This window comes from Mobula birostris, chromosome 16 (genome assembly GCF_030028105.1).
Source record: "Mobula birostris isolate sMobBir1 chromosome 16, sMobBir1.hap1, whole genome shotgun sequence".
Taxonomy (NCBI): domain Eukaryota; kingdom Metazoa; phylum Chordata; class Chondrichthyes; order Myliobatiformes; family Myliobatidae; genus Mobula; species Mobula birostris.
The window spans coordinates 25,604,359-25,630,476 of NC_092385.1; the positions used below are offsets into that span (position 1 = coordinate 25,604,359).

At 39.8% G+C, this 26,118-nt stretch overlaps 1 protein-coding gene across 1 annotated transcript; it reads right to left on the bottom strand.

Moving 5' to 3' along the window:
- Positions 1-9: 9 nt before the first annotated feature.
- LOC140211060 (deoxyribonuclease gamma-like) lies at positions 10-25,682 on the bottom strand. Its single transcript, XM_072280463.1, has 8 exons — positions 25,404-25,682; positions 21,848-21,936; positions 20,775-20,861; positions 19,549-19,661; positions 17,173-17,285; positions 9,834-9,991; positions 7,358-7,454; positions 10-1,688 (listed from the first exon to the last, which is right to left on the bottom strand). The coding sequence occupies exons 1-8, from the start codon at positions 25,545-25,547 to the stop codon at positions 1,590-1,592; spliced, it is 900 nt and encodes a 299-aa protein (XP_072136564.1). The 5' UTR covers positions 25,548-25,682; the 3' UTR covers positions 10-1,589.
- Positions 25,683-26,118: the final 436 nt, after the last annotated feature.

The window sequence follows — 26,118 nt, forward strand, 5'->3', positions numbered from 1 at the left end:
CTTCTGTCCATAACAAGTAAATACAATTGATATACATGTAATTTATTCAGAATCTCATACAAAAGTGGAAGTGCCTAATGTACATCAAGATAAAGCACTGTTAGTGCAGTATGTTCACATTTTGCATGGACAAACCATCAACAATCTTTTGATCTTAATAGCTCATGGTCAATCATAATTATATACAGTTTTAATAGCAATTTCTTTCTGAAACATGACATATTGCATTAACTTACAAACAGGAAGTTAAAATGGAAAATTTTTGATATTATGCCTAATATAGAATTCCTCTCCTGTCACTGAACGTGGTCCATGCCATGTCAGTTAACCATACTTTCCTTTCAGTGTTAGTTGAAATTAACATCCTGTTCTGTGAACTTTCCAGTGCTAACCTAAGCATTTTAGATAGTGTTGCAGAAAACTTCCACTTTGTCCAGATTTCCCCTGGCTTGGTATTGCTTCCCATCTGTTCTAGGTTAGTGGTTAATTGTTGGCTTACAATTGAGGTAAGAGAGTTAACATGGCTTACAGTTCTCTCCGCAGAGTCCAATACATTTGAATGCCTGAATTTTTCTCCATTAGAATTGAGGCTGCAGTAACTGGAAGATAGCGTCAGCCTGTGTATGGAGTCAGAGGATGTGTAATACTCTGGAGCTCTGAGAATTCATTGTTGACACATATTATCACAGAGAGATGAGTTATATAAAAAGGAGTGAAACTACGAAGTAATAAAGATCTCAATGAGAACTTGCAAAACCTTAATGCTAGGGCATAGTTAGTGAAAAAGGTCAAGGAACTGGAGTTTTCCAAGACTTTGGATGAAATTGGGCCCTGATGTGTTTCTGGAGCAATAAGGGAATGTTTGGGGAAAAAAAACTTGTATTTAAATAACCTCTTTTATGACCTCAAGATGCAATCCTTCCCCTCCCCACCCCAAGGCCTCATAAAAGAAGCTTACAGTTAGTAAAGCACTTTAAATATATTGTCCCTGTTGTGATGTGTGGGCATGTGGCCAAGTGGTTAAGGCATTGGACTAGTGACCTGAAGGTTGTGAGTTTGAGCCCCAGCCGAGGCAACATGTGTTGTGTCCTTGAGCAAGGCACTTAATCACACATTGCTCTGCGACGACACTGGTGCCAAGCTGTATGGGTCCTAATGCCCTTCCCTTGGACAACATCGGTGTCATGGAGGGGGAAGACTTGCAGCATGGGCAACTGCTGGTCTTCCATACAACCTTGTCCAGGCCTGCGCCCTGGAGAGTGAAGACTTTCCAGGCGCAGATCCATGCTCTCGCAAGACTAACGGATGCCTTTACCTTTACCTGTGATGTTAGAAACACAGGAGCCAAATGCTTACCCAATCTTTGAGATGATAAGGGTGTTGATTGGAAGGAAATGGTTCCTCTGGAATTGGCTCTGAATGACCCTCTTGAGTTGTACAAATTTCATGTATTGCTTATAATAAATTCTGGAGCTGGCAACTTAAGAGTTAAAGCAAATAATGAGTTACCATGAAGCTTAAAACTGATAATAGAAGCAATATGCTCTCATTCCACAGAGAGGTGAAGTAGCCGTTATATGAGTCATTTTCTACCCTTTCAGACCTTTGCGAGACTTCAACCAGCTAGAAAAGCCATAGGACTTCTGCAGATCGACTTCCACAGGAAAGTGGTCACTCACGTTCAGAGCCTGACAAATGGGAGAAACAAGACACTCTAATTTTGTTAGAGGCACATGTCCAATATTTACATTTAATGTAATAATCTTGGCTTGCATAATGGATCAAATGACCTTGTTGAAACTTAAATGCATATTGGAACATCAATGGGCACTTTTGCAATAGTGTAAATGAAATGGGTTTTACCTACATCCCCACTTAGTTCCTTACCTCAGTCGTGCTCCTCTATCGGGATACAAAGTGGAAGATAGACATTTGCTTTAGGAGAGGAAGAGCAATTTACAGAAAGAGAAACCCTTTGTGAAAACATAAGTTTTGTACAAGGGAAGTTCAGCAGACACGTAGCAGTAAATCTCTACACACTAAGTGGAGAGGCTTTTACTCATAGGTGAGCTGATGTTGCACAGAGGACATCACAGCCGAAAACAATCCTGTTTTTGATTTAGTATCTTCACATGTGCAGTTGCTGTAGAGGACTACAGTAACAACTTTTATCTCCACCCCTCCCATTGGTCATTCCATCCTAAACAGTTACTGCTGTTGTCATATGTGGTCTATCACAGCTCTCCTAGCCAGGTGGAAAGCTGAAAATCAGGACCTCAAGAGTAGTAATTTCTGGATTGCTGCCCATGCCACACCCCAGTGTGGGCAAGAATAGAATGATATAGCAGATGAATGCATGGCTGAGGAACTGATGCAAGGGGCAGAGTTTCACATTTATGGACCATTGGGATCTTTTCTGACCTGTACAAAAGGGACAGGTTACACCTGAACCCGAAGGCAGCCATTATCATTACGAGCAGGTTTGAACTAATTTGGCAGGGGAATGGGAGCCGGAGTGATAGGACTGAGGATGGGGTAGTTGGTTTACAAACATGGGCGATGATAGTGAGGAGAGGCTGTTGATAGAGCAAAATTGCAGTCAACGGGTTGAGTTGCAACATAAAAGCAGGGCGAAATCGAAAAGGGTGAATACGGGACTGAAGGTGTTCTATTTGAATGTGTTCAGTATACGGAATAAGGTAGATGAACTCTTAGCACAGTTACAGATTGGCATTTATGACATTTGCAGGAGTCTCTAAATCGTGGCGGAAAGCTTAACGTCCAAGGATACACATTGTATTGATAGAACAGGTAGAGAATCAGAGGGGGTGGCATTGCTCTGTTGGTAAAAAATGAAATCAAACCGTTAGAGGTGACATAGGATCAGAAAGTGTAGAATTGTTGTGGATAGAATTAAGAAAGTACAAGGATAAAAAGACCCTAATGGGAATTATATACAGACCTTCAAGCAGTACTAAAGATGTGGTCTACTAATTACAATGGGGAAATAGAAAATGCATGTCAAAATGGCATGTTACAAGTCATGGGTATTTCAATATGCAGGTAGACTGGGAAAATAAGGTTGGCGCTGGATCCCAGGAATTCTAGAATTCCTACAAGATGGCTCTTTTAGAGAGGCCCACTAGGGGATCAGCTATTCTGGATTGGGTGTTGTGCAATGAACTGGAATTGATTAAAGAGTTTTAGGTAAAAGAACCCTTAGGGGTCAGTGATCATACTCTGAAAGAATTCCCCCTCCAATTTGAGAAGGAGAAGCTAAATTTGGATGTATCAGTATTACAGTGGAGTAAAGGGAATTATAGAGGCATGAGGCATTCCTAATTTGGCCAAAGTTAATTGGAAAGGATCACTATTAGGGATGACAGCAGAGTAGCCATGGCTGGAATTTCTAGGAGCAATTCAAAAGGCACAGGATAGATGCATTCCAAAGAAAAAGAAGTATTCTAAAGGCAGGATGACACAATCGTGGCTGGTAAAATAAGCCAACATAAAAGCCAAAAAGAGGACATATAATAGAGCAAAAATTAGTGGGACGTTAGAGGGTTGGAAAGCTTTTAAAAACCAACAGAAGTCAACTAAAAAAATCATAAAGAAGAAAAAGATTGAATACAAAGGTAAGCTAGCCAATAATATTAAAGAGGATACCAAAAGTTTCTTCAGGTATATAAAGTGCAAAAGAGAGGCGACAGCAGATAGTGAACCATCGGAAAATGATGCTGGAGAGGTTGGGAGACAAGGAAATGGCGGAGAAACCGAATAAGTATTTTGCATCGGTCTTTGCTGTGGAAGACTCGAGTGATATTCTGGATGATCAGGAGTGTCTGGTGGCAGATGTGTGTGAAGTTACCGTTACTAGGGAGAGATTCTTGCAAAACTGAAAGGTCTGAAGGTAGGTAAGTCACCTGGACCAGGTGTTATGTACGTAGGATTCTGAAAGAGGTGGCTGAAGAGATCGTGGAGGCATTAGTAATTATCTTTCAAAAATCAATTGATTCTGGCATGGTCCAGGAAGACTGGAAAATTGCAAATGTCACTCCACTCTTCAAGAAGGGAGAGAGGCAGAAGAAAGGAAATTATAGGCCAGTTAGTCTAACCTCAGTGGTTGGGAGGAAGTTGTAATGAATTTTTGAGGATGTGGTTTTGTGGTATTTGGAGGCACATGATAAAATAGCCCAAAGTCAGCGTGGTTTCCTTAAGGGAAAATCTTGCCAGACAAATCTGTTGGAATTCTTTGAAGAAACAACAAGCAGGATAGACAAAGGAGAGTCAGTGGATTTTGTGTACTTGGATTTTCAGAAGGCCTTTGACAAGGTGCCTCACATGAGGCTGCTTAACAACTTAAGAGTTAAGAAAGATACTCGCATGGACAGAGCATTGCCTGATTGGCAGGAGGCAAAGAATGAGAATAAGGGGAGCCTCTTCTGGTTGGCTGCCAGCGACTAGCAGTGTTCCACATGGGACTGTGTTGGGACCACTTTTTACATTATATCCAAGCGACTTGGAATGATGGAATCAATAGGTTTGTGGCTAAGTTTGTGGACAATACAAAGATAAGTGGAGGGGCAGGTAGTTTTAAGGAAGCAAGGAGGCTACAGAAGGACCTAGACAGATTAGGAGAATGGGCAAGGAAGTGGCACATGGAATACAGTATAGGAAGTGTATGGTCATGCACTTTGGTAGAAGAAATAAAAGCCTAGACTATTTTCTAAACGGAGAGAAAATTCAAAAATCTAAAGTGCATAGGGACTTGGTATTCTTCGTGCAGGATTCCCTAAAGGTTAATTTACAGATTGAGTTGGTGGTGAGGAAGGAAAACGCGATGTTAGCATTCCTTTCAAGAGGACATGAATATAAGAGCAAGGATGTAATCTTGAGGCTTTAAAAAGCACTGGTGAGGCCTGAGTTGGAGTATTGTGAGCAGTTTTGGGCCCCTTATCTAAGAAAGGATGTACTGACATTGGAGTGGGTTCAAAGGAGGTTCATGAAAATCCTTCTGGGATTGAAACACTTGTCATATGAGGAGTGTTTGAAGGTTTTGAGGCTCTACTCACCAGAATTCAGAAGAAAGAGGGGTGACCTCATTGAAACCCATTGAATGTTGAAAGGCCTTTGTTGAGAGGATGTTTCCTATGGTGGGGGGGGCCAAAGACCAGAGGTCACAGTCTCAGAACAGAGGGACGTCCTTTTAGAACGGCAATGAGGAGGAATTTGCTTTAGCCAGGCAGTGGTACATTTGTGGAATTCATTGCCATAGGTGACTGTTTTGACCAAGCTGTTGTGTATACTTAAGACAGAAGTTGTTCACTTCTTGATTGGTCAGGGCATGAAGGGATACGGGGAGAAGGCAGGAGACTGGCACTGGGAGGAAGAATGGATCAGCAATGATGAAATGGCGGAGCAGGCTCAATGGGCCAAATGGTCTAATTCTGCTCCAATATTTTATGGTCTAATGGACATATTTACGTATTCCTCTTAGCCATTCAGACCTATCTTCCTGGTCCCTTTGTGGCCTGTATGACTCAGGAAATATATATCTTCACTCTCAACTAAGACATTTGTGTGAAGATAATAGCAGGTGTTGTGAACAATTTGACTCATCTTAAAATGAGAAATGTGAAATGTAAATTACTTGCATTTTCAAAATGAAATTACACAATTAGATTAATATGCCTTTAAGCATGATCAAGTACTCGTAATACTTAACAGTCTAATGCCATTACTGTCACACATTCGTGATTTAAAGTACCATTTTCTGCTTTATTTTTTGTTTTGTTTGAGTATCTACCAAGATCCTAAACTGCAGCAGTATATGCTCATTTTTGATCAGGATCATTGTGGCATCTCTCTTACTGAGGTAATGTCAGTGATACACTGAAAACAACCTTTGTGTCTGTCATTCTGGTGGTGTGACTTTCATCATTAGGCCCTCCATGGTCTTTTGAGCATCTCATCCTGTAGTACACATTTCATTTTCTCTCTAAATCTCTCCAGGCATTCATTATCATCCATCAGTTTCTGCTTGTGAGAACCTGCTGTAAAAATAATGGTTCCTACATTTATATAACTAATAACGAAAAGTAAGTATTTATGCTTTCCTAATGTTTGAGTGTATAATTCTGACTCAAATCCTTTCATTGACAGACACTCCTCTCCACATTGCCATAAAACTTAACCATGTTACTTCATTCTAACCTTACTTAGCTTCTCTTATGATTCCTTTAAGTCTGGTTTCCAAATCATATGTACCTTTGATGTTCCTTGTCATACCTGATTTCTCAAAAATTTGTCCACTTTATCATTTACTCTGGTTCCCAGGGCCATGTTCTTGCACAATTCCAATCCCTGCACTTACACTGGCTGCTGCTCCCAAATTTACCCAGTCACTATAGGCAGTCTATGTTCATCTTTGCTTTGCTGTTGACGTCCAACTGTCGTCATTCCTAGTGACAGAGCTGGTTTTTATATTCATCCTGCAGCATCCAAAGATAACTTCCCACTTTGCCCACATTGTTTGGTCGCCATCTCGATAGACAATGAAGCATTTCTTCCACCTAGTCCTCTTCAATTATTGTGGGGAAAGATTGCTGAATTTCCCTGTGTCACTGTCCTGTTTTCTGATCAGTTACTGAGGCATGTTCAGTTTTGGTGCCCTGATTGAGCTGGGCTTCAAACTCTGCACTTTAACCCCAGCCAACACTCCCTACATCAACCTCTGACCGCACACTGCACTCATATAACTGTGACGGCCATTGCAACCTTTACTCGTGTCTTTCCCACCATGTTCAATTGTAGTTCTTTCAAAGCCCTAACACTCTCGTACTGTTCTGTTCTAACCCCCACTGGTTGTAATCTTAACTGGCTCCCTTTCTTACAATTCAAAAATCTCGGCCTTCATGAAGCAGGTCATGCCTCACCTTCCACACCTCAACAACACACCTGCCTCTGTGTCTCCTAGGAACACTTTGCCCCGTTTATTCTGCCTTCCCTTGCACCAGCCTCTGCTTTTAACAGGGTCTTTTACTATCACAACCACACACTCTGATAGGGTTCGCTTGTAACGTTCTATCTTCTTATATTAAAGCCTAACTTCAAAATAATCTTCAGCTAACATATTCCAAAGTGCTTCCCACACCACACCTCTGTGAAGCACTTTGGAACATTGCACCATGTTGGGATTTTGAATGGTTATTTTTAATAGTGTTACACATATAGATCTTGGTCTGTGTTTAAATTTTTCATGGCGTCACCTTTATCCATTCGGTAGCCACAAGTTTATCTCTGCCAGTCTTGTGTTACTCAATGCAATTACTAGGGAATTGGGATAGCTTAGAATTACCTGTTGTTCAGTCATGCCGTAAGCTTCCATGAAATTAAATATTTTGGCTGAATTTGGAACGACTGCATTTAATAACTTTCCACCACGAAGTACAATCCTGTTTTATAAAATAATGAAAAAGGTAATTGTATAAATTCTAAGATAAGCCACTAGGAACAATTGACAATTGTGGTTACACCTGAAACAACATGTTTAGTTAACTAGTGACGGATTAGGCATCTAAGGAAGTCATTCAGCAGACCAAAACCAATCCAAAAATAATTGAGGTGCCAAATGTGTGATGCAAAATGAATCTGATCACATGTGAAATACATCTTATTATACATACGACAGCAAGAACTTGTCTGATTACTAATCTGTAAAGTGAAAATAATTTGGTTTCGTGTGACTGAGTGTGAAACTGATCTGATTACCCGTGAGCACGATGCCAGTCTGATTCTGCTGGTGTATGAAAGCAACCTGTTCACTTATATACCTATTGGCAAAACCTGTCAGATCACACACCAGAATGATAGTGGTGCTTTCACAGGTATGTTCATTCAGTACGAAATACAAGAGATTCTGTCGATGCTCAAGATTTCCAGCAACGCACACAAAGAAGTCCCGATGAAGGGTAATGGCCCAAAATATCGACTGTTTATTTCCCTTTATAGATGTTGTCTGACCTGCTGAGTTCCTTCGGCACTTTGTGTGAGTTGTATATTCATTCATTAATGCATTTTCTTTATTTTAAACATAGGACAAGAAATTACAGCAGGGATCGGTTGAATTGTTTGCTTCACAATGCATGGGAACTTGGAAAATCCTGTACCTTAACTCTACCTTCCTTATTTCACTTGGTACCAAAAATTTTGTCAATTCTCTGTCTTGAATGTATTTTTTGACTAAGCGTTCATGGATTCTGTTGAATTTTAAACATCTGTGGTTAATGGTTCAGTGTAGATCTGATAAATAAGATTGTATCAATTGCTGATATGTATTTTATTATTTTGTATGTCAATTATTGAAGATTAATTGATTTTGATTATGTGTATTTGATTTTTGTTATTATTTTTACACAACTACAAGGAGGGGAGGTAGGTTTCTTTCACACGCTGGCTGTCTGTGATCACAATTTGGCAAATTGAAACTCTTTTTAACAATTGGAAGCGGAAATAATGTATGAAACTCATTCAGATTTTCATTTCTCAACTTTACTGAAGTTACTCATACCCTCATTGTAAGGTTTTTGTGGTTAGATGGTTGCTTCCCTCTGCCCCTAATATCTGTTACATCAGTCAGACTGTGTTTACGCTCTGTTCTCCTTCCACACTACTGATCCGGTTTCATTTTGAAGTTCTCCCAAGTGATGAGATTGTAAAATCTGTTATTTTGGTGTAATGGGATCTCAGGTTTCCTGTTTTTCCAGATATATGCTAGGTGTTACTTTAGTTTCTTTAATCTCTCTTGCCTTTTGCCTTGTTGGAGGAATTTTGGTTTTTTTAGGGGAAATTAAGCCCACTGATATAAGTTGTAATCATGTCTTAGAAATTCTAACAATGTCTATTGCACAATTTTAACATTCTTTATCACTAGTTGAAACCACCATCTCCACGTCAGCCTAGCAGCTTCGAAGAATTGAATCATGATCATAAGCCTACGTATGATGCACTGAAATGTAGAGGTCAGTGGGTGTGCAGTCAGCTGGCAATGAACAAATTAGGTCACTGATGAGATATTCTGACGTGAACATCTGCTTTGCAAGTGGACTGGGTTTTGTGCATTGGAACAGGTGAGTCATTTTGCAGATTTTGATAAAGGGCCCATTCCCATCTGATCCATTATCAGGAGTCAGTGTGGTGACATCTGGAATCATTCAGATGGTCCTGATACTTTCCACTTTTATTATGTGTAGGAGGGATTTTGCAGTTACCCCCGCACTCGCTAGATATTTGCATTGGCTGATGAAGACCTTCTTTGATTGAAACGGATTCAGAAATGCTGGGAGATTTCGTCCAGTCAAGATTTTATGTTTTTAGTTCAGATCCCAGCGCCTGAGTTTTACTTGTTTCTCATTCTGGCTGACTTTATCACATTAACACCACTTAAAGGAAAGCATCACTTTAAGAACTCCTGTCATTGTGAGAGATTGTACCCAAAAGTTCACATTTACATCTTGACTTTTCAAGTATTTTTGTTATCTGCACACGCAATGTTGTGGGTTTTAAATTATGGCTTCCACATAGACTCTGCTGAGACTTGCGTGAATCTGCTGATTGAGATTGTTTAACAACCCTAAATGATTCACTTTGCTTTTAGTGAAAACAAAATAAATGAAAAAAAAGTCTTTTCACTCACAATATAGGGAGTTCTCAAGGACGCTACTATGTTTTATTACAACAAGCCATCTTTGATCCAGATCGCGCTTGAACCATTTTCAAAAAAACTAAGAATTCCCTTGCTGTTTACTCCTTTCCAGCATCATTTGACTTCTCACCTGTCATATGCACAGTTTGTGTTTTCCTTTACTGTTGTATCAATTTCATCTCCAATTAGCCAGACAAAATTGGTATCATTTCGCAGTCTGATATCTTTCCATGCCTTCTTGGGGACATAGCCACAGTCTGCATTGAAGTCTCCCATAATTATGAAGTACTGTTCAAGACAAAACGCAATGGTATTACAAGAACACAGCAACATCAAGGGCAGGGAAAAACAATCTTTTTCTAGATATACGTGGCCTTTGATAAATCCTAATATCAAAAATTCTGAGGGTACAGGGGTAAACATTAAAAAAAACCTTGGTCTGCCCTATTAGTGTATCTGTAAATAAGCAGCATTAGTTTGTACTAGGCACGTACCCGGTTTAAATTTACAAATTTTCTGTGGCAATAATAATTGATATGCTTGCACAAAGCAGTTTTGGAGAAAGCCAAAAACCTTTTAGTATATATTTCATCATTTCTTCCCACTCTATCATATCTTAAATGTATTATATTTTAAGTATTTCCTTTCAGTTGGATACAATAGGGTCTTTTAAGGGATTCTTAGATAGGTACATGGAGCTGAGAATATAGAGGGCTATGTGCTAGGGAAACCCTAGGCAGTCTCTAGAGTGGCACAACATTGTGGGCCGAAGGGCCTGTAATGTGCAGTGGATTTCTATGTTCTATAGTATCTATTTTGAGTAGACACCTCTGTTAGAATATGTTGGAATGTATATGTATTCCTTGATTTACCAAATGTCGCATTTACAAATTTATGCTGTATTTTCATTCTCTTTGCATACGTGCCTTGATTTACAAATCCATTTTTCATAGTGAATAGTGCCAATTCCCCACTTATACGTAAGAAAACACCATACTAAAATGTCTATAATGGCTTTTTTTGCGCTTTTCTGTTTACAAAATTTTGCCTAACAAAATATATTTCAGGGACTCAATCCTGTTGTAATTTGCAGTATTCTTGGAGACTATTATACAGTCTGCTCTGTCCATCTTCATGGATCCTACTTATCTTGCCGATGAAAAGGGAACCTGTGTGAAACCTGATTGGTTAATTCACACATATTGAGAGGTTTAAGTTCACACATTAAATTTTTGTTCGAAATCCTTTTTGTTTCCAGCTATTAGGAGATTGTCATGGTGGTTCCACAAGACTAATATTGGACCAAATGAAATTAAGAACACCGACCCAATTACCCTTTTGTCAATACAGTACTCATAATTCCTTGGTAATAATTGTGAATAGCCAGCCGGTGGTGAAGTGGCATCAGCACCGGACTCTGAGGCCAGTGGTCCCGGGTTCGAATCCAGGTGGCTCCCTCCACTCTTTCCATCCTTGCTGGGTTGAGCGTCGAGCTAGCAACTCAGCCTCGTAAAAAACTGTCAGAAATGCTAAAGAAATGGTAAAGTTGCTGCCCGATGTGCCACAAGGCTCGGTGCAACAAGAATACTTGTGAATAATGAAGCTCTCTTTTACTTAAAATGGGAATGTTTGTAGGAAACTAGCACGGTTGTAATTGTAGTTTATGAGCATCAATTTCCTCCTAGGATTAGGATTATGAAGCGTGATAATCTGAAGAGAGCAACACACGGCTTAAGCACTAGTGGCTGGTTAAAAGATGTAGAAGGAAGCAAGGTCTAAGTTAAGCAAAAGTATGTTCTTCTGCTTTGTGGTTACTGGAAACAGTGGAGTTCAGGGCCTCGGGTAGTTGGAAGTGTTCAGGTAGCTGTGGTTGAGGACAGAAATATCAAGGTCCTTAGAAATGGTGCTGGGAGAGGAGATGCCCAAGGAATTAAGCCAGGTGTGTGTAAGGTTTTTGGGAAGATTTGTTGCTGGGGCTGATCCATTTGCTTTCTGTACAACTTAAAGTTTGATTAGCACGCTGTTGTCAGTCCAGTCACAAAATCCATCCAATCTATGTAATCTGAGATGTTTAAAAGCTCAGATTTATCTTTCTCATTTTCAATTCTGGCACCAGGATTTTCAAAAGTATTGAAGAAGAATTTAGTGGCTCACTTTTTGTCATTTCCATTATTCCCAGTGGCTTACTGATTATTAATTAGTAGCTACTGTCTATATATCTTTAAGAATGATCAGGGTTACATTTATTTATTTTGTGTTTATTTGTGTGTTCCTTTCCTGCATATTCAAATATACTGTGATTCTGGGTATGACACAACGATTCACATTGCTTGGTTAAATCTGTCATCCTGGACATACTGAGGAATGACAAGCTGTGACAGAGGAGTGATATCTTCAGAATATACAATAGACACAATACTTTTGTACTCCTGTCAGCCCAATATATTTTGGCAACGTAGGGGAGCAGGTATTGCTCATGCCTCGTAGCTCCAGTGATCAAATTAATTCCTAATCTCTGGTGCTGTCTGTGTTGGGCTTTCATTTCTTCATACATCACGTGGATTTCTCTCAGGTACCCCATTTCCTTCCACATTCCAAAGCTTTCTCACTGTAGTTCAATTGGATACTCTAAACTGCCCCCTAGTGGGTAACAGGAGCATCAGTGTGGACTTGACAAACATGTTAGAAAGAATATATTCGCAGGAAATGGGATTGCACTGTGAGCTAGCATAGACTCATGGGGTTGAATGGCATCTTTCCATGCTAAAAGGAAACATGGATGAAATTCTAAATTAGGTTTAATTTTCTGTCTGCCACTGATATTCACATAGCTCCGTGCAAGGAGTTTTTAAAGTTCATCTATTCAATGTGAGTACCATCTTTTATTAACAGCTAATGACTCTTTTTATAACCTAATGAAACTAAAAAGCAATTAAATTTTGAAATGTAGGAGCTGAAACTGAAAGAGATGAGAACGAGGGTTTCTTTGCTCGTTTTCCAGAGCTTCATGGGTTGAGTTAAGAAACAGAGTCTCTACGGGTTGAGTTAAGAAATGACAAGGGTTAAAGGACACTAATGGCAGTTGTATACAGGCCCCCAAACGTCAGCCGGAAGATAGAAAAGGCATGTCAGAAGGGCAAAGTCATGATAAGGAGAGGAGAAGATGGCGGCGCGACGCAGCTCACAGCAGCCACTCTGGTGGTGATGTCTGTTATTTGTCAAGTAGGGTGCCATGCACAATCCTGATTTGATGGAGACGGACTTGAGAGCACGGAGGAACATCTGGTGAAACTTCTGAAATGCCTGCTTCGCTGCTGCTGCTACTGTGTGGTCCGAAATCTCCAGAGGGGAAGGTCCCGAGTCCTCGGCTTTGCTTGTTGCTTGGCAGCCGGGGCAGGGTCGAAGCACTGGTCGGATGCTCGATGTTTTTGGACGGACTCAGAGTCCGCTGCGGCCGGGTGCTTCCAATGATGCGCCATCGGCAAGTTTGCGGCGCTTGGAGGTTCATGGCAGGGAGAGTTCCTCCCTTCTACCGTCTGCATGAGATGATGAGGCTATCGGGACTTTGAGACTTTTTTTTTTTATCATGCCCATGGTCTGTTCTTTATCAAATTACGGTATTGCTTTGCACTGTTGTAACTATATGTTATAATTATGTGGTTTTGTCAGTTTTAGTCTTGGTTTGTTCTGTGTTTCTTGTGATATCACTCTGGAGGAGCATTGTGTCATTTCTAAATTGTATCATGTATCATTGCATGCACTTCTAAATAACAATAAACGAGGACTGAGTGTCCTCATAATCTAATCTAACCTAATCATTGGGGGTTTTAACATGAAAGTGGATTGGGAGAACTAGGCCAGTACTGGACCTCAAGAGAGAGAATTTGTAGAATGAATAAGGGATTGCTTTTTAGAACAGCTTGTTGTTGAGCCCACTAGGGGATCGGCTGTGATGGATTGGGTGTTGTGCAATGATCCGGAGGTGATAAGAGAGCTTAAGGTTAAGGAACCCTTAGGGAACAGAGCTCACAGTATGGTCGAGTTCACTTTGAAATTTATGAAGGAGAAACTAAATTCCAATGTGTCGGTATTTCAGTGGAATAAAGGAAATTACAATGGCATGAGAGGGGAACTGGCCAAGGTTGACTGGAAAGGTACACTAGCAGGAAGGACAGCAGAGCAGCAATGGCTGGAGTCTCTGCAAAAAATAAGGGAAGTACAAGACAGATATACAACTAAGGAATTTTCAAATGGAAGAAGGACACTACCGTGGCTGACAAGTGAAGTCAGATCCAAAGTAAAAGCAAAAGAGAGGGTATACAAGGAAGCCAAAGTTAGTGGGAAGATAGAGGATTGGGAAACTTTTAAAATCTTGGAGAAAGGAACTAAGAAGGTTATTAGGAAGGAAAAGGTGAATTATGGAAGGAAGCTGGCGACTAATATCAAAGAAGATACTAAAAGCTTTTTTAATTGTATAAAGGATGAAAGAGAGTTGAGGGTAGATATAGGGTCAATAGAAAATGATGTTGGAGATATTGTAATGAAAGACACACAGATGGCAGAGGAACTGAATGCTTATTTTGCATCAGTCTTCACAGTGGAAGACATCTGCAGTATACTGGACATTCAAGAGTGTCAGGGAAGTGAAGTATATGCAGTGAAAATTACGACTGAGAAGGTGCTCCGGAAGCCTAATGGTCTGAGGGTGTATAAATCTCCTGGAGCTGATGGAATGCACCCTTGGGTTCTGAAGGAAGTAGCTGGAGAGATTGCAGAGGCATTAACAATGATCTTCCAAGAATCAATAGATTCTGGCATTGTACCGGATGAATGGAAAATTGCAAATGTTACTCTGCTATTTAAGAAGGGTGGGAGGTAGCAGAAAGGAAACTATAGGCCTGTTAACCTGACATCAGTGGTTGCGAAGTTTTTGTAATCAATTGTTAAGGATGAGTTTGCAGAGTACCTGGAGGCATATGACAAAATAGGCCAAAGCCAGCATGGTTTCCTGAAAGGACAATCCTACCTGACTAACCTACTGCGATTTTTTGAGGAAATTACAAGCAGGGTAGACAAAAGAGATGCAGTAGATATGGTGTACTTGGATTTTCGGACGGCCTTTGATAGGGTGCCACACATGAGGCTGCTTAGCAAGATAAGATCCCATGAAATTACAGGGAGGTTACTAGCATGGGTGGAGCATTGGCTCTTCGGCAGAAGACAGACAGTGGGAACAAAGGGATCCTATTCTGGCTGGCTGCCGGTTACCAGCAGAGTTCCACAGGGGTTGGTGTTGGGACCGCTGCTTTTTACGATGTATGTCAATGATTTGGACTATGGGATTAATGGATTTGTGGCTAAATTAGCTGATGATACAAAGATAGGTGGAGGAGCAAGTAGTGTTAGGGAAACAGGGAGCCTGCAGAGAGACTTAGATAGCTTAGGGGAATGGGCAAACAAGTGGAAAATGAAATACAATGTTGGTCATGCACTTTGGTGGAAGAAATAAAGGGACAGACTATTATTAATATGGGGAGAGAATTCAAAATGCAGAGATGCAAAGGGACTTGGGAGTCTTTGTGCAGAATACCATAAAGTTTAGTCTCCAGCTTGAGTTGGTGGTGAAAAAGACAAATGCAATTTTGGCATTCATTTCTAGAGGTATAGAATATAAGAACAGGGATGTGATGTTGAGGCTCTGTAAGGCACCGATGAGACCACACAGAGTATTGTGTGCAGTTTTGGGCTCCGTATTTTAGAAAGAATATACTGACATTGGAGAGGGTTCAGAGAAGATTCACAAGAATGATTCCAGGATTACTGTATGAGGAATGTCTAGCAGCTCTTGGTCTGTATTTCCTGGAGTTCAGGAGAATGAGGGGGAATCTCATAGAAATATTCTGAATGTTAAAAGGCCTGAACAGATTAGATATGACAAATTTATTTCCCATGATAGGGGAGTCCAGGACAAGAGGGCACGACTTCAGGATTGAAGGACATGCATTTAGAACAGAGATGTGGAGAAATTTCTTTAGTCAGAGGGGGTAAATCTGTGGAATTTGTTGCCATGAGCGGCTGTGGAGGCCAAGTCATTGGTGTATCTAAGGCAGAGGTAGATAGGTTCTTGATTAGCCAGGGCATCAAGGGGTATGGGGAGAAGGCAGGGGAGTGGGGATGACTGGAAGAATTGGATGGACCCATGATTTAATGGCAGAGCAGACTCAATGGGCCGAATGGCCTACTTCTGCTCCTCTATCTTATGGTCTTATGGTTTTATGATTATATAGCATTATTCCTCCAAGGTAATCTTAAATGTTCCGTTTGATTGTTCGTCCTTTCTCATTGGCTTTATTCAGAGCGGTTGTAGAATGTGTACATTTGTGCACAACTCTCTTTGTTCAATCTACAGTCTTCACAAAGTAGGCGGTCGTTTCTTTCCTTCCAAGACATGAAAGGAAAACCAATTGTGTGTGTGTGTGTGGGGGGGGGGGGCGGGGAGAGAGAGCGCGCGCGCGGGGGGGGGAGTAATAACAAGGTAAAATAAAAGCAAGTACAGTATTTTCATTTATCTGTTTAAAGCTTTGTAAATTTAGTCTGTGGTAGCACAATACCATAATGGTCACGATCCACAATTCTAGACAAAACTTCTGTATCTGGCGACTCACTATCCATTCCTCAGGAGACATTTAAGATTAATGTAGATTAATGGCAGGGTTTTTGCATCAAAACAATGAGCTAATTATTAGAATTTTTTTTGTTACTGGAGCCCACCCCTGTATGAGTAAAATCCTTTTGCTTTCTTATCACCTTTATAATACAAGCTGTATTTGATAAGGCGCCTTATTCGCGGGAGCAATGTTAAGCCAAATCTAACAGCAACCCACAAGTGAGCCAAAGCTTGTTGTACATAACTTGTATGCCGTAATGTATTAAATTTTGTAACAGAACGTAAAACCAGCAATTAACATTTTGAAATGGCGACATTTCAAGTCAAGAACTTTCATCTGGGCTAAAAGATAGAGGGGAATTAGCCAGTATAAGAAGGTGGAGGGAAGAGGTAGAGCAGGAGATGGCAGGTGATAGGTAGATCCTGGTGATGGGGATCATAGGCTGTTGATGAAGTGGGGCGGAGTAAGAATGCTGTCAGAAGCTGTGAGCTGATAGGTGGAAATGATAAAGGACTGAAGAAGATGAAATCTGATAGGAAAGGAAGGTGGAGCATGGGATAAACGGAGTGAGGTGCAGAGGGGAACCAGTGGGAGGAGTCAGCAGATGATAGGCAGTTGGAGAGCATGAGAGAATGGAAAGAGATGAAGTGATGAGGGCCAATTGATCAGGAAGAGTGAGAAAAGAAAAAAAGAGCTTCCCTCCCCCCATGCCTTTGAAGGGCCTGTTTGCTCTGATAGCGCTGAATTTCTCAATGATTCTATAACTATGACAATCCATTTTAGAAACAGCCTGTCGTGTACCTTTGCTCTCCAGCGTTGCTTCATCGCCAAGTAAACATCGTACAATGCATCAATTTCACTGGCTGAGGAAGTCGGCATTGAGTGCAGAGGAATAACGACAAAATCTTTCACAGCTTAAGAAATGAAAGGAAATTATTACAGAACTCCTCATATTTTAAATGCATGAAAAATAGATATATTAAATAATGGACTAACATTTACCCAAGCAAAATAAGAAGGAATTCTATAACCAGTGACATGGTAAATCATTCATCTATTGTAAGGAAATAAGAATAAAGTATGCAGACATGGTAATAATGAAGAAATCTTTCAAATATTCAAATGGTACATACTAATTTTATGTTTTGTTGATTTCCACTATGCATGTAAATCAGTCTACTTCCTTGCTTTCAATGTAGCTTTTTGGCAAATATATATTATCATATCACTTACTTCATTTGCATTTTAATATATTCATTGTTGAATCACACCAAGAGTATAATTATAGAAAATAAAGGAAGATAAATGGCAGTATTGATTCCTGATTTCCAGTATGTACAATAATTTGTTTCATTTTTTTATTTAAAAAAAACTTCTACAGATGTACTGTTGAAAGTATCCCGAATAGTTGCTTTATGGACTAGTAGAGCAATTCAATTGGACAGGAACATATGAAACCGCAAAGAATATTGGACTTTTGTGTAGTACAGAAAAGGCACCTGTGCATATGACAGTAAACAGAACTCTGACTAGAAGTGTTGGTAGTACTTTAAAATGTATCATATGAAATAGAAATGCATGATATTCTAATAGGACTTCAAAATTAACAAAACTTTGAAACCTAACAAAGCAAACTAAGTGTCTTAATAACCCTATTACAGCCTTGCTACAGGCAATACATGTAGTGTAGTAGCTAGCACACCGCTTTACAGTGCTAGCAACCCGGGTTCAATTCCCGTTGCTGTCTGTAAGGAGTTTGTATGTTCTCCCCGTGAACGCATGGGTTTCCAGGTGCTCCAGTTGCCTTCCACAGTCCAAAGATGTACCGGTTGTTAGGTTAACTGGTCATGATAAATTGTCCTGCGATTAGGCTAGATGAAATCAGGGGTTGCTGTGCCGTGTGGCTCGAGGGGCTAGAAGCGTCTACAGTATTCCATGCTGTATCACAATAAATAAATAAATACCCAATTGTTCATGGCTAAATCTGGACTTTGTGCTGCAGCCTGGCTCTGCAGAACCAGAAACTCCGGCCTTTATATTCTGAATCCTGAGCAGATCAGCTGAAATTGGGCCAGTTGGCAGCAGGTGCGCTCCGCTAGACTTGGCCTCTCTAGTCTGGGAATGTGGGCAGAGTTTGCTCCTCATTAAAATAGTTTCTGCTGGAGAATGAGTGCACTGGGATAGTGGGTGAGAACTGGTTTTGATGAATTACCCTTCTCCCCCCAGACTGGTAATCTTGGCAATTTTGAATTATTTTCCAAATCTGAACTGGATGAACCTATTAATTTTCAAATCAATATTTAGTCCTTAAATCAAAACTCTTCCTTATCTGGATAGCTAGTATATTCAGAGATGACACTTCAGCTCAACATGGGAAACAGATTATCAACTATCTGTATTGATGAGTAAAATTAGTGTTTATGCCACTTCCTGCTTTGGGATTTTTTTTTTTGTGATTTCATAAGACCATAAGACATAGGAGCAGAATTAGGCCATCTGGCCCATCAAGTCTGCTCCACCATTCAATCATGGCTGATCCTTTTTTTTCTATCTCCTCCTCAACCCCAGTTCTCGGCCTTCTCCCCATAACCTTTGATGCCATGTCCAATCAAGAACCTATTAATTTCTGCCTTAAATATGCCCAACGACCTGGCCTCCACAGCTGCATGTAGCAACAAATTCCACAAATTCACCATCCTTTGGCTAAAGAAATTTCTCCACATCTCTGTTTTGAAAGGGTGCGCCTCTATCCTGAGGTTGTGCCCTCTCGTCCTAGACTCTCCCACCATGGGAAACATCCTTTCCACATCTACTCTGTCCAGACCTTTCAATATTTGAAAGGTTTCAATGAGAACCCCCATCATCATTCTGAATTCCAGCGAGTACAGACCCAGAGTCATCAAACGTTCCTCATATCATAACCCTTTCATTCTTGGAATCATCCTTGTGAACCTCCTCTGGACCCTCTCCAATGCCACCACATCTTTTCTAAGATGAGGGGCCCAAAACTGTTCACAATACTCAGGGTGAGGCCTCACCAGTGCCTTATAAAGCCTCAGGATCACATCCTTGCTCTTGTATTCTAGACCTCTTGAAATGAATGCTAACATGGCATTTGCCATGGCATTTCAGTTACATTCAGGTGTGTATTTCATGAAAAAAAATGGAGCAACTCACAGATATAGCGTGATGAAAACCATACCACAAACGGTTCTCTCGCAAAAACATCCCCACTGTCTGCTGAGGAATCCGGATATTGATAGCTCTTTTTCAGTGTTAATAGTTTAGGCCTAAAATAGAGACAGAAATGTGTACAAAACAGGGTACACAGTCAACAAGTCATTAGCTCAGATTAAACACCAAACTAAGAAATAACTTAAAGTTTTTTTTTGTGTTTATTAGTTGTATAGACAGTTTCACTTCATCTCCTGAATTGGATTCCTGTATATGAACAATGTAAGATATTTGCTTGCTTGAATGGTTGCTCTACTTGACAGTTGATTTCTCAGAGCACATCACATTAACAACAATACTAGAGTGTGCTATCTGAGCTGCACAGTGGTCCAACTGAAGATCCACAGTAGTTTTTCCACGTTAGTGATGTTCTTGTTATGCAATAGAAAATGACCCAATTGGAAGCAAAGGCAGTTTGGTGACATATCCTCCAAAGCTCTCTGTACAGTTCCAGAATTGCCACTGAGAAAAAATTGGGAGAAGTTGGTCCAAAGTTTTGAATGGATGCAAGGAGTGGAAAAGATGTCTTAATATGCAAGACTTTTTCTACCAGTTGTGATTATATTCCTCTGACTGTAAGTATTTGGCATTAGATCACCAATTCCTCTGTCAATTCGTTCTCAACACAACCTGCATCGCCTTAAACTTTTGAAAGCCATGTAAGTCAACTTACCTATATTTAAAATTTTAAAGTTACATTGTTGAGGAATATTCTAAATAAGAAATACATAGGACAATATTGTGTGTTCAATATCATTAAAATATTACACGTATTCTTGTTTTTGCAGATATTCAAGCAGTGAATTTATTTTGAAATTGAGAAGAGTTTCAATAATTCTAGGTTGCTATCAACATGACAAGTTTTGTGTGTAGATTTCTAACATTTTTCAAAGTGTCAAAGAAATTTTCAGAAGAACCAAGTTTGCAATTGAAATAATCAGTCCTTTATCCTCAGAAGAAAATGTGAGATGATAAATCTCACTCTGAAACTTGCAATAAGTGAAGAGATCAAATGTGTTAAAAAGTCAGGCTTCATACTGAAGTGTCTTCTGCTTATTAACTGTTTTATGCATGTAGAATCCTGACACTCATTTCCTTATTATTCACTTACCTTGTAAGTATGTGCAGAAACAAAATTTAAACATGAAAAAAATGAATCACTACAGTACCTGTAAATAAATGCATACTGTTCTTTGTAGCTTTTCATCCCCAGACGTTTACTCATGATAACTTCATATTCATTTCTGTTGCCATGACTAAAGTAAAATACTTATAATATTAGTTAGAGCAAATAATCGTTAAAAACATATTTATTTTACAATTGAATAGCAATTTTCAAACTAAGTAGTGATTAACACTCAGGGCATAGACTTCCTATTTTCTGATTCCAATTGTTGCCCACTTCCTGTTCTGAATTAAAAGTTATGTTAATTATTTTTTAGAAAGAATGTCAGTCATGATCTTGACATTGATACTGTGACTGCATTTAAAGGAACATGAAGGAACGAACATTGACCTAGATTTTCTGTGAAAACAATCACCCATTTATGATCTACTTAGGGCAGTGCTAACCTTTGTCTCTTGCAGGTGCTCTTTTCCATTCGAATGAATGGAGATGCTGTCCCTGTACAAGGTTACACTTTGTTTCAGTTTATTGGATAGATTTCTGGCTATGAATCATGGATGACTGGCATAACTTTTCAGTCTGCTGTTAGGGCCCGTGATCATAACTGTGAAAGAAACACCAGCAAAAACTGCCGGCAAGCTGGAAATTCTTGCATTCACACAGCCCCCTTTGTGAAATTCCAGAATTTCTTTGCATTTATGCTGGGCACGTGGCCAAGTGGTTAAGGCATTCGTCTAGTGATCTCAAGGTCGCTAGTTCGAGCCTCAGTTGTGGCAGCGTGTTTGTGTCCTTGAGCAAGGCACTTAATCACACATTGCTCTAGTGTCTGTGCGAGTAGTGGTGCCCCACACAGACTTCCAATCTGCCCTTGTAAGGCATGAAATCGCCCGACGCAGGCCTCTTATGGTCTTAGTCGACGTTCCCTCCCTCCCTATGCTGAGAAATGCCTGTTTTTAAGTTTCAAAAATAAACTTTGTTCATAATAAAAAATATATATCCTATACTGTAAATAACACAAGCTCAGAAATTACTACAAGGACATTGCCAAAGAGAACTGGATAATCCATATATAGATTTGTGTTGCTTAAGGAAACAAAACTAACTCAAAGGTCTTACTTGTTCAATCTTTCCATGAGTGCGGGAACAGATTTGTTACTTTTATCCTTGATTTCCATCATCAACAATAGATCACAACGAGATATTATCTGCAGAAAATGATAGGAATTCCAATTGATTGATTTATAAATATCTCTAAAAGGAATATGAAGCATAAAATGCAACCAATGCTAGATCATTTTCAGAACCATTTATAAACCCAGCCTTCATTTTCAGGGGTCTCTGAGACAAAGCAGAGGACGTGGCTAATTGGTTTAATTGCTTTCTCTATGAAAGTTATAAAGATGTCCCACAGGGCATTACAGCAAAAAGTTTTATTCAGAAAATACTGTACTTTTCACGAAATATTGGGGGTGAATATATTTTAATCTGTAAACACTAATACACTAAAACAAAGAACCCTGGCTGGAAATTACGGCAGAATGGAAAGAATGATCTGATATGACATGTTTCAATGCTTCAGTTCAATTCTGATGATAAGTTTGATGCCATGTTTCCTCAGGCCCTCCTCTTTCTGTCTCCCAGACCCATTCTGACACCCTCATCTTCAGTCTTCAGCTTTTTGTTCACCGTTATTTATCTCTCACATCTGAACGTCAGCTCAATTGGATTATTTCATTTGTTTCCTGTTTTCTCCTTTATATTCTAATTAACTGTCTTTAATGCAGGGCAGGAGGCTACATGGAATCCACGGCAGGATCATCAGACTCAAAAACAGCTACATTCCCCAAGCAGAAAGACTGATTAACAGCTCCACCCACTAAAGCACCCCTCACCTCCACTACTCTATCATTTTCTGTCAGCGTCACCTTATGTACAGGCACTTCTGTGCCTAGCATCACTTTATGAACATATAATCAATGTATATAAACTCTCTTATGTATTTATATTTATTGTGTTTTTTAAATTGTGTTCTTTATCTTATTGTATTTTTTCTGTGCTGCATCAGATCTGGAGTAACAATTATTTTGTTCTCCTTTACACTTGCGTATTGGAAGTGGCATTACACAATTGTGAATCTTGAACACTTCTGTATCTTTTCAAGTCTTATTGAAGGACAATTAAACCCACCTTCAGTACCTTTGTTATGTGAGAATGGAACTTCCAACTTTGTTATTGTTTGAAAACTTCATAATCAATATTGCTCCAAGTTCATTACATTGAGATTCTATACGGATAACTAACTGGAAATTATGTGGTCTAAAGTAAATGTTATAGTGAGATGATTGGAAATGTGGAAATCAGAATTCCTCATGCACAAACATGGCAGTAACTTCAGGTAACTTCAGTGGGGAAATGGGTTCTGTTGTGAGCTTCACAGAGTATCTTACCATTTACAATACTGAAAATTAAATAATGAAATTGTGGAGTCTCATTTCTTTGGGTTTTAATTTTTGAACATCTAACTAAATGTACAATCTGGAATTAAATTTTTTAGTATTACTTGGGTGGCGGGATGGAGCTACATCTCTACCAAAAGAGGTGTAAGGCGCTCTTTCCCTCCGCTAGCCTGCAGGTCACCTTTGGACTAGGTGTAGCACCTGCTTAGCCCCCCCCCCCCCGATCAGGGTCACATGAAGCCATGGGAGCAGGTGGTGGATGGTTGTATGTGCAGCTGGTGCATATCACAAATACTGGTTATGCGACCACTGATGCCAGGCAGACAGATTCTGAAGAGTATTGATAGTGGCAGGGGTTATCTGTCTGCCCAGAAGAAGGCAATGGCAAACCCTTTCTGTAGAAACATTTGCCATGTACGATCATGGTCCTGGATAGAGCAACAGCTTAGAAGAGGTCTTCCCTACAGGCAATGATCCCTTGCTTGGTAGACAGACTAAAGACAAATGGAAGACCATGATCTCCATGTCGTATGACATGGCACATAATGATGATGAGTATGTCATACCTTTCCTTTATTTTTACTATTTACTATGACTTTGAGTTCTCAGACTTTTTGAGTGGAGTCATTAGAATTGCAGCCGTAACTCAGAAGTGTGACTGAATATAAACTCGGAGTAAGGTTGATCAAGCTGTTTCAAAATAGTAAACACTGTAAAAATTTTCCAGTATGCCACTGAAATTATGGGGATTATTTTAAGATCCATTGCGGCGCTGGACGTTCATGGCAGGGAGAGTTTTTTTTCTTCCTTCTACCGTCTGCGTGAGATGATGGGACTTCCGAGAGACTTTGAGACATTTTTTTACCATGCCCATGGTCTGTTCTTTATCAAATTACGGTATTGCTTTGCACTGTTGTAACTATATGTTATAATTATGTGGTTTTTGTCAGTGTTTCAGTCTTGATTTCTCTTGTGTTTCTGCGATATCATTCTGGAGGAACATTGTATCATTTCTTAATGCATGCATTACTAAATGAGAATAAAAGAGGACTGCATGTCCTCAGAATCTAATCTAATCTGATCTATATTAATTCTGTTTGAATTTCCTAATCTTCCCATTGTTGTCACCAGATGCCCCAGCAGGGACATTCCATCAAATTGACAATACATGAACAAGGTTACAAATCTTCAGACTCCAGATAGAACAAAGCTTTCTCTGTGTGCAGTTCTTGCCACAGATTCCACAAACTTTTCTAACAGTGTAATTGAATCTGCACGCAGGATAATGTAGGATTGAAGGTTATTACATTCCGATCAGAAGGGTGGATGTCGGTTGGAGACAGATTCACTTGCACAATTGAAGCATGAGAACTGCTCTGAGTCCTGAAACTGAAAAAGAAAATATATATATCTGGGATTCCCAGTTGCAAAGTAGTGAATGGAGAATGATGAATTAGTACAGGATTGGAATTGACAGTGATCCTTTCAGCCAGGGAGGACAATTCAGAAACTTCCCACCACATACTTATGAAGTAAGGCAACTTCGTTGAAACACTGGACTGGGAAATGCTGAAGCGCAGGAACCAGGCCAGACAAGAGCCAAAATTTCAAGTGAATAGGGTGGAAACTTCAGTGTAAGTAACAATAAAAATCATTTCGCATTTCAAAAGCAGCTGCTCTTAGAGCAGGGGTTCCTGCCTATTTTTATGCCAATAGCCTTACCATTAACAGAGGGGTCCTTGGACCCCAAGTTGGGAGCTCCTGTTTTAGGGGATTATTAACTGTTAAAGATATTGAGGCACTAACATTCACTAGTGTGATTGTATTTTATGGCTCATAAAGGATGATAAAAGGTTTTGGTTACAACAAATTGTCATTCTGATATTTCATCCCAACTTTCATCACATTGATGCATAGGAAGCTTTCACTGTTTTCTACTAATATTTATGTGATACTTCTGGAGAAATAACTGGACCACATCATATTTCTCTATTCACAGTTCAGACTGTGCTTTGAAATCTGACTCTGTTCGAAAGATCCTTGTGTACTGGGATTCAACAGTGTACTGGGGTTCTACCCTGTCACAGGCACACGAACGATTGAATCTGACTCGGTCACTATCATCAATAGAAATACTTCACACAATTATGTGGTTTTAAAATACCAAGCAGTTTTACAAAACACACTGACCTCTGAAGTGAATGTCAGTGGCTTACCTTCACAAGGACATCCAGAATTCCTTCCCTGGCTGCCTTTGATTTTCCGAATGACCTCACGTTAAAAGAACAGATTTTAAGAGAATGAACCCCATGAAAACTGGCAAGAAAGAGAGCAGCACATATGAAGAGCTGTTTTACCATCTTCACCTCTCGGGGATAGATACCAACTGGTTAACTATTCCCTTCAGAATGCAGTGTGTTACTGCGACGAGACCTCCTATATTTAATTCCACTGTTGGTGCTAGCAAATTCCTTCCTCTCTTTGCTTTCTCAGCCAATGAGAAGAGGAGATGAAAAGCAAGTCATGCAAGTTTGGAATAAGGAAGTGACTTTTATACAGTATATTCTGACAACTCCCACCATATCCGGTTTCAATGCAATAGATAAATAGGGAAAGGCAAGCTGCATCATGTTATTGAGAATAATTACAAGAACTGTAAACTATTTTGCTTGGAAAACTTGACATTGATGTATTGAGGTGTGTCTAAGCTGTAACAATGTAAACAGATCCCCACATGCGTGGATGTGGAGAGAATTATCGTCATTCCAATCAGTAATAAAATAAAGCAGCTGCTTTTTCATACATGCTTCAGAGTTTTAAGCTTCTTGACAAAAACCTCTGCACGTGGCATTGAAGGAGCATTAATTTTTTCACTCGCTGGAGATGCAAATCGGAACTCTCTTGTCGTCTCTAATAGAGGTGATTGTTGCA